General features: G+C 37.3%; 1 protein-coding gene across 4 annotated transcripts; it reads right to left on the bottom strand.

Annotated features, from left to right (window-relative positions):
• Positions 1–543: 543 nt before the first annotated feature.
• usf1 (upstream transcription factor 1) lies at positions 544–6,299 on the bottom strand. 4 transcript variants are annotated; one of them, XM_048161154.1, is made up of 11 exons: positions 6,038–6,299; positions 5,553–5,617; positions 5,386–5,435; positions 5,159–5,304; positions 4,679–4,792; positions 4,437–4,587; positions 4,194–4,281; positions 3,364–3,422; positions 3,178–3,272; positions 2,590–2,718; positions 544–1,202 (listed from the first exon to the last, which is right to left on the bottom strand). In XM_048161154.1, the coding sequence occupies exons 2-11, from the start codon at positions 5,558–5,560 to the stop codon at positions 1,113–1,115; spliced, it is 930 nt and encodes a 309-aa protein (XP_048017111.1). In that variant the 5' UTR covers positions 5,561–5,617; positions 6,038–6,299; the 3' UTR covers positions 544–1,112. The 4 variants fall into 4 exon arrangements, with proteins under 4 accessions (XP_048017111.1, XP_048017112.1, XP_048017113.1 ...); XM_048161155.1 differs by having other exon boundaries at positions 5,189–5,304; XM_048161156.1 differs by having other exon boundaries at positions 4,227–4,281; positions 6,038–6,298.
• Between the last annotated feature and the right edge of the window lie 9,539 nt (positions 6,300–15,838).

Here is a 15,838-nt window from a genome sequence, read left to right as displayed (position 1 = left end):
AGGACATCAAAAATGTGCAGTGTTGAAGGTACTCCAGGACTAGGATTGGGAACCACTGTACTAGTACATAATTAGTATAAATACACTAGCCACCTCTGGAAATAAATATTGGTACCAAGAGACTATGTAAAAGTATCTAATAGTTACTAGTAAAATAGACAAAGATATTAGTCACTATTGGATTACTTAGCATTAATTTAAAAAAACAGCACTTGAAACACAGATACTTGTTTTTTGTTGTTGTTTTTTTTAAAGAAATAAATGTTAAAATGGCTTGCCATAATGTCCATGGTCAGAGGAAGGTCTAATAACACTAAAAGCAGGTTCCTTAAGGCCTGAAGGTCAGCATGACCCTTGATTTTAAGTCGTTAGCCCTTTTACCAAATATTTGGTATTTAACAAAAATAGACAATAATATCTCCAGAGTCTATTTCTGTTAAATAGTAAATATTTGACAAATGAAAAGGCTTAAGACAACATAGCAACATACACTGAGATGTTGCAACACAAAACATTCTTAAACCAGAATCTACAAGAATGGTGTAGGGGAAATTTGTCCATTTATTTCAGTACTCTGAATAATTTTGGTTATTTAGTACTCTGAATAGTGAAATCTACTATGATACTATACCATGTTGTGAATTGTCAATTAATAGGCAGTTATTTTACATGCTCATTATTTGAACAAATTAACTTGAAAAACCTTCTGAAAAGTATGACATATATGAAAAATGCATTCATAACACAAATATTTGACGTATTATTTCCACTAATTTAGAAGTAAAAGTAAAAAATGAACAAATTCTCCTGACCTGTCCTGGTACATAAAAAATGAATACTAAATTACATTAAAGTATGGGTGGCAGGAGGGCGCAAAAAATAAAAAAAATAAAATATGTACATAAGGCAAGATCCTGATGGGGAATCATCACCAACAGTGGTGAGCACAGACCTTGGCACGCCACTGATCACCAGTATGTTCAATACTGCATCATGTAAGTCCTGCATTATGCATTGTTCAAGGTTGTTAAAAAAAACTGCAGAAATGTACATCTCCAGCACCGAATGTTTTTGTTCTATATTTCCAAAAACTCCAACATCCTTAGAATTCTTCACTGGGAATCTGCACTTGCTGCTGCAACTATGCCGTGCTGTCGGAGTTGGTTCCTCAAAATCTGATTCTTAGATTTCCAATCTTCCACCTTTAAAAAAACAACATGACAAAATACAACTGTCAATGAGAACAATACAAAAGAGAGAAATGAAGAAAGCAATAAAGACAGATAGGAAAACCTTTATTTACTGTATATAACGCTTTATACAATACAGACTGTTTCAAAGCAGCTTTACAGTGATAAACAGGAAAATAATGATTAATGATGCAGAAAGAATTCAATACAGCTGTTAAGCAGCTCTGAAAAAGAAAATACTCTCATTATTCAGCTGATATCAGTTCAGTGTTTATTCAGTTCAGCAACTGTATAAAGTTCAATTCAGCTATAAATCATCTCTGTAAAAATCAGTGATGTCATCATAGAGCTCAGTTCAATTCTCATCCGACATTGTCTAAAATGTTGATGTTGATCTTGCTTTCACCAATTTAAATTAGTTTTTAAACTTTTACCTGTGATTAATTTTGAGATTTAATTTGTTTTGAAATTAATTCAGGTTCACTGTATAATTAAAACAAGGATCAAAATTATGATTAAAGTGCAACTTAATTATTAGATAAACCTGAATTATTATATTAAAGGGTTAGTCCACCCAAAAATGAAAATTCTGTCATTAATTACTCACCCTCATGCCGTTCTACACCCGTAAGATCTTTGTTAATCTTCGGAACACAAATTAAGATATTTTTGTTGAAATCAAATGGCTCAGTGAGGCCTTCATAGCCATCAATGACATTTCCTCTCTCAAGATCCATAAAGGTACTAAAAACATATTTAAATCAGTTCATATGAGTACAGTGGTTCAATATTAATATTATAAAGTGACGAGAATATTTTTGGTGCGCCAAAAAAATAAAATAAAAACGTACTTAGTGATGGCCGATTTCAAAACACTGCTTCAGGAAGCATCGGAGCATTATGAATCAGCGTATCGAATCATGATTCGGATCGTGCGTCAAACCGCCAAACTGCTGAAATCACATGACTTTGGTGCTCCGAACAGCTGATTCGACACAAAAGATTCATAACGCTCCGAAGCTTCCTGAAGCAGTGTTTTGAAATCGGCCATCACTATATAAGTCATTATTTTGTTTTTTTTGGCACACCAAAAATATTCTTGTCACTTTAAAATATTAATATTGAACCACTGTACTCACATGAACCGATTTAAATATGTTTTTAGTACCTTTATGGATCTTGAGAGAGGAAATGTCATTGAAGTCCTCACGGAGCTATCGGATTTAAACAAAAATATTTTAATTTGTGTTCCGATGATTAACGAAGGTCTTACAGGTGTGGAACGGCATGAGGGTAAGTAATAAATTACAGAATTTTCATTTTTGGGTGAACTAACCCTTTAATTTAATCTAGATTAAAAATGAGCTCTTATTGGTGCAACTGCAAACCAGTCAAATACCTCTTGCCGTAACAGCTGGTTATCCATCCTCAGCCTCTCGATGCTGTTCATTTCATCTCCTAACCGGCTATTACTTTGTCGCAGCTCTTGAATATAATCGCAGGCCTTTGATAGAATCCCACCCTTACTCTGTAACGCACAAAACAGCAAAGTCAGATATAATGTGGGTGATGCGCAACAAATTTCCATATTCTGTAGAACAGGTTGCATCGCTTCCAGTTCAGGTCTTTTGTATGGGCTTTGATAAATAAAGAGCTGTTTTACTCAAGATACCTTTACAGGAGCAAGCAACGGTGAGCATGACCGATGGCCATCGCACATGCAGACTGATATTTAAAAGTTTTTTATTTTTCATCTTCTCACAAACATCTAGATATTAAAATCAAATAAAACGGCAACAATAAAAAGAACTGGCTAGGTTAGCTAATTACCTTAAAAGTCCATAGATTTCGACCATCAGTTCATAATTCCAGAAACACCTTCTCCGACAAATGGATGCAATGAGACCGGTTTTCCTATTTGTTCATGTGACGTTCAGCATAAAGCAGATCCTGCTGCTAAAATTATATTCACAAAACTAACACATACCTGTCCAGTTTTAGTGGAATCCATGGTGCAGTCTGGAATTGTTTTTGAGAGCTGAACAATCCAGTTGTTAATTTTGTCTCTACGTCTTCGCTCAACTGTAAAGCGATTTGAAAATAATCACTTGCTAATATCTTACACAACTAACTGCATGTAATTTTTAATCATTTTTCAGTTGAAAACCTTTACCTTCATTGTGCTGAGCTCGCCTTTTCTCATCTCTTGAAGTTCTTGGCCCCTCTGACTTACTGCAAATATTGAAAAAGTGTGTTACAACTGTTTGTTTGTTTTTCTTTGGGACCATATGCTAATCCATGAGTTCAAAATGTAAATGTATAGGGAGAAACACAATGAGTTGTATTAGCAACACTTCAATGTTTGGAAATACAACACATATTCATTACTTTTTAATTTATTTTACAAAAAAAGTTAATATGCATTTACTTGAGATATAAAATGACATAAAATATGAAGTCTAGTTTTCTGTGAAATTGATCGAAATGAAGTGAGTTTATGATCTGCCAATAGGCTCAGAAAAATCAACTTAATTCAAAGGGAAGTTTCTATTACTCACTGACATTTTTTTTTTTTTTTTTTTTGCAATTTTTCAAGACTTCATTTTACATTTGGATCTCAAGTAAATGTATTTTGATTTAAAGATGTTTAGATATTTGTATTGCAAAACAGGACAAAAAATACTGAGGAAGATACTGGGTCTCATTCACTATGCATGTGTACGCAAAAATTTGTGTGTGAAATCTGTGTACTAACCATGCAATTATTAGTGAATGAGACCCATTCATTTTTTACAATGCATGCAACGTTTAATGCCATGACTTTATGAATTTAAGACCTTTTCAAGGCTTTAATTTGTGTAAGGGTGAATTAAGTTTTTATGATTGTTTGTGGTCACTAAAAACATGTAATGCAAAATAAAGATTGCAAAACAGCAATAACGGAAATATAGAAATGTATTAAACGACTGAGTGCTTTTAAGAGGCTGGAAAAGGCAACATTACGCATTGTAAGGTTGTGTACGAGGTGCAATAGACCTCTGGTTGGCTCCAGTAAGGACCTCCTGCGGGGACATCATAACATACAACTGACCTAAAGCAGGAGCAAAAAAAACAAACAAACAAAAACAAATTAATTTAAAAAAAAAAAAATCCAGGCTGCTTTGCAACAGAACTGCACTGTTGTGTATTCATGCAGATAAGACTAATTGGAAGTCATCATTTATGCTGAAAAGGGTTTGATGATACCTGCAGGAGCACTCTGACTAAGCAGAGCATCTGAGGCCTGAACACCGGTCACCATTGTGCCTGCTGCAGCGTCTGAGATAGTAGCAGGGTAATATGTATAATGGGTTTCTGTGCCATCTCCATCTAAGCCTTCTGACTGAGAGAAAACAGCCTGAAAAACATATTTAAATAATACTGAAATTAGTTGTGATCAGATTCATTTCAGTTATCTCTTTCAGGTCAAATAATAAGTTTTTTTCCACCTGTGTAACAGGCTGCGTTGTAGCCGGAAACCCAGTCACTACACTAACAGCTGTTGCACCGTCAGTTTGAGCTTCCAGCTGTCCATCTGCGACCTGGATTACGCGATATGTAACCTGAAGAAAATGAAGATGGTAAATTATGTTATGCAATATAATCTTTCAGAAATACACTTGTCTACTACCTAAAGTGAAAAAAGAGAGATCACTGCTAAATCTTTCTGAATCGTGCATCAGAAAGAACACTCTATGGAACAATTTAGGTCGATTTAAACCTGGTATTAACATCTGTCTGGGATGGACAGCAGCACTAAGTAAATTTGTAAAATTGCTCTCCAAAAGTCATGTTTGGAGTATATTTGCGAGCCACAGTCTTGATGACCACTTGTGATCAGACGGCCGAGATGAACGTCACTACCAGGTGTAAACTATGCCTAAATTCTTACTCAGGTTTGAATATAACCCTTCCTCCCCATCTCCTACCTGCCCTGAGGGAGGGTACAGCTCCCCTACCTGCCCCCCAGCTCCCTCTGTCTTGAAGAGGTATTTAATTGGCTGCTCTGAGGAAAACGTAGAAGCAGACTGAATAGTTGTGATTGCCGATGGGTCCTCTGCAGTAGCAACTGCCCCTGAGAGAAACACACACATCAATTCTCAAAATATATTTTTTAAAAACTAACATTACTGCATCATGCTTAATCTGATAATACCTTCTTCAATGACTGGGACATTGACATCAGGTTCAGAACTTTTCTGTTGTCTGAAAACACAATATTTTAGACCATAGTGTAGTTAAAAGAGTGTCATTATAGTTTATATTTTATAGTGCAAATATTCTGATCATTTAAGATCAGTGACAGTAATACTTGCTACTAACCCTTTCATATCCAGTCAGTATGTAACAGGAAAAATGTGTCTTTACTCCCTGTTGCCTGACCAAATCTGTAATGGATCCAATAGAGAAAACCAACAATGTGAACGTTAACATCAAACTACTTGATATATACACAGATAATAACCGTTATTAACAGAACTGGCCAACAGGAGTCACTCCTTACATTAGTACTCTGGTTGAGTATTACACGGTAAATATTTTATAAAAATAATTATTATATTACAGGCAACAGGCTAACAAAAATCTACATATAAAGGAATTTATAAGTCATATCAATGGGGATGATAGACAGCTAAAAAAGGATAGCTAGCTAGCTCCTTCAAGCGCTATCTGCAAGCTTAGACAAATAACCAAACATGTTTTAAATTAGCCACGTAAGCGAATGAATAATTTGCATCTACATATAGCTATTATAAAATTGGTGTTGAAATAAGAAAAAGAATCATGGGATTTAATTCACATCTCACCGTTTACTGTTCTCGTGTCGTCTTGTTTACAAGAGGAGTAACCGGGCGGTTCGGGTTGTGCGCATGCGCACATAATCGGCTCCAACAGAACTATCTGTCACATTAGCATGGACCGACTGAGTCATTTTCTGTAATCGAATTCAGTAAACCTGGTCTTCTATTGAGCACGTAGACTGTTGTTAACGTGTTTCGGTTTGAAATGTTTAATTGTAAGCGAAATAACAAACGGAGAGAGCCGTTTTGGTTGGTCAAATCTGTAGCTGTGATGTAAACACTAGACGTCGCTCGTGGTTCGAGAGCTAGTTTACGACATATTATGCAGAGAACTAACCCCTGAGCTATGCCAGTACTGAACAGATGTAGAGTTTACCTAACACAATTTACTTGAGTGTTGTCAAGAGTTTGTCTGTAAGAAAATAAAAACGCTGGATGGCGCCCGGGGTTCGATCCCATTGCTGGGAGGCACGACCATTAGAAATGTTCTCAGAAGTAACCACTGAGCTGTGCCAGCGTCTCAAAAGCCTTCTCAAGAAGACATATATTGTTGTTGTTACTGCTTATATTAACCTTCTACAGCACAGCGTTGCCCTCAGGCAACGGAAAGGTTTCTTAAGCCCTATGTTTAGTAATTTTTTCTTTAAATGATTACAACCAATTAGAAAGGCCGAGAAAGTACCAAAGAACAGTTCAGTATGGGAGTCAATATCAAGCACCATTTAAAGGTGGGACATCCTGTTCTGACACATGGTCACAGGAGCACATGGTGTGAGAAGGCAAGATTATTTGCTTTAGTAATCTTATTTAAAACGACATGAACTGTACATAAAAATGTGTGTGTGTGTGTGTGTGTGTGTGTGTGTGTATGTGTGTGTGTGTGTGTGCGTGAAGGTGTAGAGAAGCCTTTTGTCAGGTTTTATTAAGCCATAATGTCAGGCCATAATGTGTTATATATGAAGTACATTATATTGCATAGCACACTACATGATACAGACCTATGCATGTATCTAATTCAATATATCAATGTCTTTCAAGTGTTTTTCCCTTTTTACTTAATGATTTCTTGAATTTAAAAAAAAAAAAAAAAGATTTTGATGATAATTTTCTCTCTGTACCATTGTCGCACAAATTTTTGGGGGTTGGGGGCAATTTTTTTTATCAATAAAATGTTCCCAAATTAACCAAAAAATTATGTGGAATATTTTTTTTTTCATGTGCCATCTACATGTGTGCAGTAGAGGGTTAAGCCGTTTATGATTAGTTTTATTATTTTACTTTCAGTCTTACAGTATGACCACACATACAAATATTGATCATAAAAATTATTAATTATTATATGTTTAAAAGTATGATAACCTAAACAAAGAGTGAAACAAGCAGTCAATTGTAAATATCACTTGTGAGCAGATTATGTTTTATTGTGTGCCATTTTCATTCGATCTGCAATTAATTTCTTTCTTCTGCTAAACACAAGAGAAATTATTTTGAAAAATATGTTGATGGACCCCACTGACTTCCATAGTATAAAAATACTATGGGGGTCAATGGGGTCCCATCAATTGTTTGGACACTGACATTCTTCAAAATAGAGTAGGCTACCTCAGGGATGACGTGTTTTTGTAGGCAAAACCCGGAAGCAAGTTAGTATTTTAGGACTTCCTAAAGTCTATGGGTTTTTTGAATGTGTTTTTGCTAAATAGCCTGAAATAAGGTCTGTGGTTAAAGGTGGTACAGGGGATGTTTTCGTCGACTGAGTTTTTGAAATGAGCGCATGCGGAAGAACAACCCCCCTCCTTCACAGCTCATTTCAAGTGAACGCCTCCCAAAACTCGTGCACGAGTATCGGAATACGAGTGTTTACCACCGGCATTCGCTGTGTTATTAAGCCGGGCACACATTTAACAACTAGCTAAAACATTCTAAGACTGTGCTCAACATACAGCGATTGTTTCCTGCTCCTGAAGCAGATTTATATACTTTCACATGGAATTGGAACACCGACTGTAATCGCAGACTGAACGCAACTGGCTCTGACTGGACGCGTTTGAGCGCGATCAGTCATAAGTATCAATTTACATTCATAATCGGCCTTACAATCATTAAGCCGCGCACACACTTAGTGGATTCATTATGTCGGACTCACCGCAGGTAACTCATAATCTGCAGTTGTTACTCCTGTCTCCTGACAAAAACATTGCATGCAGCGCCTGTAGAGTGTGGAAAGTTACTGGAGCGCGCAGCTGCGCGTCTCTCTCAAGGAACCTCATGGCAGTTATTGACAAGCCAGAGGGCCAATCCACGCACGTCTCTCGCAATGGCAGTGATTGACAAGCCAGAGGGCCAATCATTTACGCGATGATTGGCTGATGTTTTTAAGGCCCTACCTCGTGCACAGATGATGTATATTAATAATATTCCTTTCAGTGCACCTAATAAATAGTCTTTTATCAGTTAGTAAAGACAGTTTCAAGTAATATTGCAAAAATGTATAAAACAAAACATCCTCTTTACCACCTTTAACAAAGCCTCTAAATATTTTCACGTTTTGATCTATGACATAAAACACATTAGTTATAACCCGCTTGTGATTTTTTAAAAATCTTTATTAAAACGGCGGTTGCTAACAAGTTGCTAAAAGGGATAACTTCCTTTGACGGGGACTTTAGACGTCATCGTGACAAACAGGACATTTGGACAGCATTTCTCATGAATACACAGCGCAGATCATAATCAGCCAGCATGTTTTTAAATAAAGTTGTTTTTTTAATAAAGTTTGAGGAAGCTTGGTGGTGGCGACCATGGTGTGCTGTAGTCCGTTTATAGCCTACTGTTAGCTTTTTATATCTGACAACTATATTTAGGCTTCAAAATGTATAAATGTTGTGTTAACTTTTAAAGATTATCTTGATAGACAAAACATGTAAGTGACATAACCCTTTGTTAAACACAGAGCTTATTTTGAAAACAGAGATGTGAAATCGGACACTTTCTGCTTCCTGTAGTGACACTCATGCTGTGTTTGCATACTTTATCACAGCTGAAGGGAAATAAATGCAATACTTGTCAAATACACAGATGTTTAGAGACATTTTCACTCATGATGCCACTACATATACACATATATATATACACACACACACACATATATGTATACTGTAGTAATAAACATAACATGTTACATAACTTATGTTAAACAATATTAATGTTCATTGCATGCATACACTGTTGGACATAGGAAGAGCATGAAAAGTGTTGTTTTTACAAGTTAGTTTCTTGGAAGAAAAGAAATGCTATTGACCACAGCAATCTTGTGACTTGTAGGAGTGATCCACCTGAGGGACAGGCCTTTGGTCGCTCTGGAAGTAAAAAGAAGGCGTAATCTGTTATAAGGTGCAGGATAATGCACTGATTAAAGGTGCCCAAGAATGCTTTTTCACAAGATGTAATATAAGTCTAAGGTGTCTCCTGAATGTGTCTGTGAAGTTTCAGCTCAAAATACCCCATAGATTTTTTTTAATTAATTTTTTTAACTGCCTATTTTGGGGCATCATTAACTATACACTGATTTTGGCAGCGCGCCGCCCCTTTAATTCGCCTGCTCCCTGCCACACGAGCTCTCGACTATATTACAGTGCATTTACAAAGTTCACACAGCTAATATAACCCTCAAATGGATCTTTACAAGATGTTCGTCATGCATGCTGTATGCATGCGTCGGATTATGTGAGTATTGTATACTGTTATATTGTTTACGTTTGATTCTGAATGAATTTGAGGCTGTGATCCATGGCTAACGGCTAATGCTACACTGTTGGAGAGATTTACAAAGAATGAAGTTGTGTTTATGAATTATACAGATTGCAAGTGTTTAAAAATGAAAATAGCGATGGCTCTCCTGTCTCCGTGAATACAGTAAGAAACGATGGTAACTTTAACCACATTTAACAGCACATTAGCAACATGCTAACGAAACATTTAGAAAGACAATTTACAAATATCACTAAAAATATCATGCTATCATGGATCATGTCAGTTATTATTGCTCCATCTGCCATTTTTCGCTGTTGTTCTTGCTTGCTTACCTTGTCTGTGCACAGATCCAGACGTTAATACTGCCTTACCTTGTCTAATGCCTTGAACATGGGCTGGCATATGCAAATATTGGGGGCGTACATATTAATGATCCCGACTGTTACGTAACAGTCGGTGTTATGTTGAGATCCGCGTGTTTTCCGGAAGTCTTTTAAACAAATGAGATTTACATAAGAAGGAGGAAGCAATGGGGTTTGAAACTCAATGTATGTCTTTTCCATGTACTGAACTCTTGTTATTTAACTATTCTGAGGTAAATTCAAATTTTGATTCTAGGGCACCTTTAAAACAACAAAAAATAGCACATTCATAGTTGCATCACATTTCATCACCTAAATTGACATGCATTTGTCACAGAATACCCATGTTTCCAAATTTGGTGTTTCCCCCAACCTCATTCTCTCTTTTAGTGAAATGAATAATAAGGTCAGCTGTATCTTTCACATATTTTTATAATGTATTTACCATAATTTTCTGGTCAATTTCATTGTGATCAAATCATGTATTTGAGATTAAGTTTGAACTGACACTAACCTTTTCTTTTGTTGTATTGCACAGTGAGTGTCTTCTCTTCTTCACTTGTTCTTCGTGACAGATGGCATGCATAAATCTTGGTCTTGTTAAGGTAAATCCTGGCATGATTTTTGATAATGAGTCGGCATACTCCAGACATAGCATCTAAGTATGAAACATCGCTCTTTACTTTTTCCCATTCTGAGCTGCCAATTAGCTTTCTTGTGTTTCCCTCAACATCATAAATGTTGCACTCAAAGGGTGTGGAGTCACAAGATGGGTAAAAACAATCCACCGTTAGGCTTTGGTTTTTGTTGACACATGCTGTGAGTGTTCCAAATTCTGTTTTCTTTTGAGAATAGACAGCTGAGGAAGAAAATAAACAGTATTATATATAAGTAAATTTAAATGTGCAGTGAAGTAAATTGTGCTCTCCAGATAGCAAAATAATAGTTCCTTGAATGTGTTTGGTAAAATGATCCAGAAATTGATTACATTTTTTTTTTTTTTTTTTTTTATTCACCCTTGATTTTTAGTACTGATGTGAACATTTTTAAAATTCAACTGTTCAACTGATACGTTTGCAGTCTGGGATTTTTAGGGGGCTTCTCTGTGATTCTTACCCGAGAACAGGAGGACAGCGATGATCATTTCAATATTCAAATGGCTCTCTGTGACAATAAAAGACAATAAAAACAAACATTTCTTTTTCTTATTTATTATTTTGTCTTCAAAGTCATAAATGACACACAGCTAAAACTTAACAATAAAGATAATAACATCAAAGTCACCCGTTGACAAACACAGGAAACTGATATGTATAAAGCTGAGCTATTTTCATTTTTAGTTACCTTTATCTGTTCACAATTTTTAATAAAAAGTTCAACAGGTTGAAGACTAAAAGATTCATAACAGAAAACAATTCTTAAACTCTTACCTTTGGACATTGTTGCTTGAATATATTTGCGTTTTGGGTGAATAATCCTTGTATATCAGCTATTTGAGATTGAGAGAAACATTAACAACAACGTTGTGAGCAGGGTTCAAATGAGAGAAATCGATAGTAATGTGATTTCATAGGGCTTTATAGCATTCATTTGTGTGTGTGCTGGGCGTGGAATGCATTTCCAGATGCAGTCGATTACTTATGTTACAAGGAAACTATTACTCAGAAAGGGTAGTAGTAGAAAAAAAGAATAAACATATATTATAATATAATATAACAATTATAAATACACCCCAATCTTTCTGATGGTTCTTATTATTATTACTATAGCACAATACAATATATCCCTTTACTTTTTAAATAATAATAAAAATAATAATAATAAAAAAAATAAAAGGGATCCACGTCCTGTCTTCATAAAAGAACTGCGGCTTTCACAGTCCATCAGCGTGCCTCTTTCACATGTGCTAAAACATCCTGCATTATAAATGTGATGCACCATTAGAAAAATGAATCTCAAAATACCACAAGAGCTGTTTTCACAGCTTCCAGATGTTAAGTTGATGAAACATTGTATATCTTGTTTGCCCTATTTGGATGCTTAAGTAGATTAAGTAAATTATGCACAAATGCACATTTCAGTTGCCGCTGCAATTTTCCGGCTTCAGACCAGTTTTCAGATTAAATATCTCAAATACTTTTTAGGTTAGTAATTGCAGGATTGCACTATGTCATCAAATAGTGTGTTTTCTTACCATTATTTCACAGTACATGGTACACAATCAATCATCAGATTGCATGTTCAAGACTCTGGTGAATTGTTTATTTTGCCATGGCACTGTAGATTCAGGAGGCGTGGAACGAAGCTCCTGAGTAAAGGGAGAGATAAGTGTGCAAAGTTTGCTTGTTTGGCACTCAAAAGACTGGTTTTCACACTTAATTGCCAAGACTTTCTTTTTATTTCTTTTCCAGATTTTATGAGAGTTGCTACAGTTCAAAGTTTTTGTAGTTCTATCAAAATGCAGGACATGGCTGGTCATGTGATCTTAACATGGCCTTATGGTACATTCACGCTATAAATTTGAAATATTGTAAATATCATAATTACTAGATTCCCACTTCACATCCAAAGCATTCACATCCACTGTGCCGCGTCACCCCCTGGGTGGTTTCTACCGCAACCTCGTAATAGTATCTTGGTCACGAGCCACTTCCTCTATTCATACTCAACTCCTGTAAAAGGTTTACCTTGAAAGAGCTGGCTCTTCGCCCTCAGAGGACAGCTATGCCTGCTAATGCACTCCCACGGCCCACTCTGTTACGGCTGGTTGGCAACATTGATTGACTTTGTAAAGTCCATCGGGATATCTTTATAAAAATCTATCTTTTTTCAGACAGTCACTTCTGATACCCAAAATGGATTCTCACTCTACAACAATAAACAGACTGAGACAATACTATCAGAGTTTGAGGGCAGTCCTTATTCTCATTTTATTACTTCTTGCAATGGCAAAAGCTAAATACACCACTTTATGCCAGCTAAGCTGGAAGTTCCATCGGCCAGATAAATAATTACATTTTTACAAGCTTACCCTCTTCTCTACTCAGTATATGTTCTCTCTAAGAAAATCAGGTATCTTCTTTGATCTTCTGAGGGTTGTGGTCTGGCGATGGCTTCCACTTGCTGCTTGCTTGTGTGCTCTATCTTTCTTCAGCAAAACTACACAGCTACTCAGAGAGCCTGTTTTTATATTATCTTTTGACGCACTTTATCTCTTCCTTTCCTTAACTTTTTTTTTTTTTTTTTACTTGCGTCAATTCATTTCCTATTTGCGTAATTGGCTTAAGCAATACACACAATTTTTTTATTATACATTTTTAGTCAGATTTCTACCTTGCTAGACATTTCTTGCTAGAAATATCTTTATCAAAATCTTTATCAAATTGTTTGGAAGAGAACGCTCCATTTCTCTTGACACCACGTAGAACTCGTAATTACGACTTGTACCACATGACCGCTGTACTACCATCTCACCTCTGCAGATTCATTTTGTCATTTCATAAAAAGGTTAATTACAACATCAAGTTAGTGTTTTTACGCAATTTTACATTTTTATTTGTGAACTAATGTTCAGCTTTTGTTTTTAATAGTCGATTTATTTTCAGCAGTCATCAAGCGGACTCCCCGCTGTAACTTCACCTGCGGGTGTCGTTGTTGGACAGTTTTTCTTTAGAAAAATTAGTGACTTTTGCACTTTTTAATATCAATATTGGTATATTTGCATTGTTTTATTTTTGTATTATCGATTATTTTCTCATCCAGCTTTTTTGAGGAGGCACTGCCTCCCTTGCCTCCTCGGAGGAATCGCCCCTTGTATAATTATACTACACCAAACACTGATCCCTAATCCTACCCGTCACTGTAACCTTAACAAATGAAATTAGCTGCATTAGCTGGAAATTAGCTGGATTTCTGGTTTGTGGTTGAAAATCGCACTTATCCATATTAACTTTAAATATTGAGAAGACTCAACCCACACCCAATTCTTTATCATATACTTATTATATTTGTTTTTTTGACAGACTACACTGAAAGCCACCTAAAACCTACCTTTACACCTGAAACACACCTAAAACCTACCTGAAACACTCAAAACATTACTATTACACTGAAAAACTCTTTCAATCGGAAACCTACAAATAGGGGTTTCCAGGGCGTCACGGGATGGGGAGTCATCATAGAATAGATATTTCATGTCACGGGATGACAGCTGCAGCGAGCCTAGTCTCAGCCTCAGACGTCACGTCCACGGACCGTTGCCTGAACGTCTGATGCATATGGCATATTTAACTGGAAAAACTTCAGGAGTTTCGAAGTCATCACCTGATTAGTTGAATTCTACAGGATGTCCGGAAGACACGCATGTCATGTTCTTTAACGGTCCACCTGGAAACAAATGCCGTGACGCCAAACCCCCTCGTGGAAGAAGAGCACCGTCATGTTTACAACTGTGAGAATGAGCGCTTACCAGGATCAACGAAATGCTGGATTTTCAAGTATGTGAAGTTCGCCATTCCATTGTTGTAGTAAAATGTTCTTGAATGAATAATTAATTAGATGCACATCGGTCTGTTATTGTAGGGACATTGACTTTTTTCATGCCCCTAAACATGACGCAGAACAAAATGAACTGTGACTGGTTGCGTTACATGTCAGTCAAACATCCTCTTGGGTGGTCCTTGGCCAATGAAAGCTTGGAGTCTGCTTTGGACAGTCACAGAAACGTAGTGCATTGTACATAAACGGTAAATTCAGCATTTGTGAGGAGAAATGTCAAATGCTGACAGAAAACGCGACAATTTGAGTGAAGAAGAGACCGTTCTCTTTCATCATCTTGTGTTCGAGATCCACCTATGGGAAGGGCATCCGTACCTGACCTCTGCAGAAGCATCCAGTTGCATCAAGTCTGGCTAGACAGACAGAAGTACACAGCCAATGCTAGGTAAGGCCCCACCCCCTTACCTGAGAAGCCTATTCTCCAGTTGACATTCGCTTCTCGCGATCTCTGCACTACACAGCTCGGGTTGGATTTATCACTGCTCACTTTTTGTGTCTTCAGGAGGACATATCATCAAGATCAGCCTCCCCCTGACGTCTTTTATTCAGCTCAGAATAAGCTGTTTTTGCATCCTGAGCTGCCCAAACTCTGTGGTTATTTTCACATTCTTCCCTTTTTCACTGCTCCCCGCCACGGATTTTACTCAGTTTTTCGCCGGTATGTCGCTCTCTAAACCTGCTTCTCCCAGGGGCTGCGCATCACGGGCCTGCCCTGATCGCCGCTAAGGATCTGCAGCCCGTCTGTGTGGTCTGCTTGGGCCTCAAGCACGCTGAACTGCAGCCATTGCCTCATGTTGCCTAAAAAGCTCATTCGGCGCTGTCTCAAAGTTGCCGCATCCCAGTGCGTCGAGCTTGGCCTTTCATACTCAGATGGGGGGACACGGTGATGATGACGTGCTACCGGGGGCCCCCCGGGCTGCAACGTCTCTGAGCTGAGCTGACCAGTCCTGCTTTTCCCGAAGAGAACATCTTCGTGGGTAATCGCCGCGGCTGGTTCTGGTGACGATGACGACACAGGCATTCTTGAGGCCATCCCGCCCTTTAGCATTCCCCTGGCTAATGCCCCCGCTGCTTTACCCCAGTCCATCCTCCTGGACGTGTGTGAACAAGCGGCTACTCGCCTCAACATTGAGTG

Source organism: Megalobrama amblycephala, linkage group LG16, assembly GCF_018812025.1.
Source record: "Megalobrama amblycephala isolate DHTTF-2021 linkage group LG16, ASM1881202v1, whole genome shotgun sequence".
Classification (NCBI taxonomy): domain Eukaryota; kingdom Metazoa; phylum Chordata; class Actinopteri; order Cypriniformes; family Xenocyprididae; genus Megalobrama; species Megalobrama amblycephala.
This window is presented reverse-complemented; position numbering and strand designations above follow the sequence as displayed.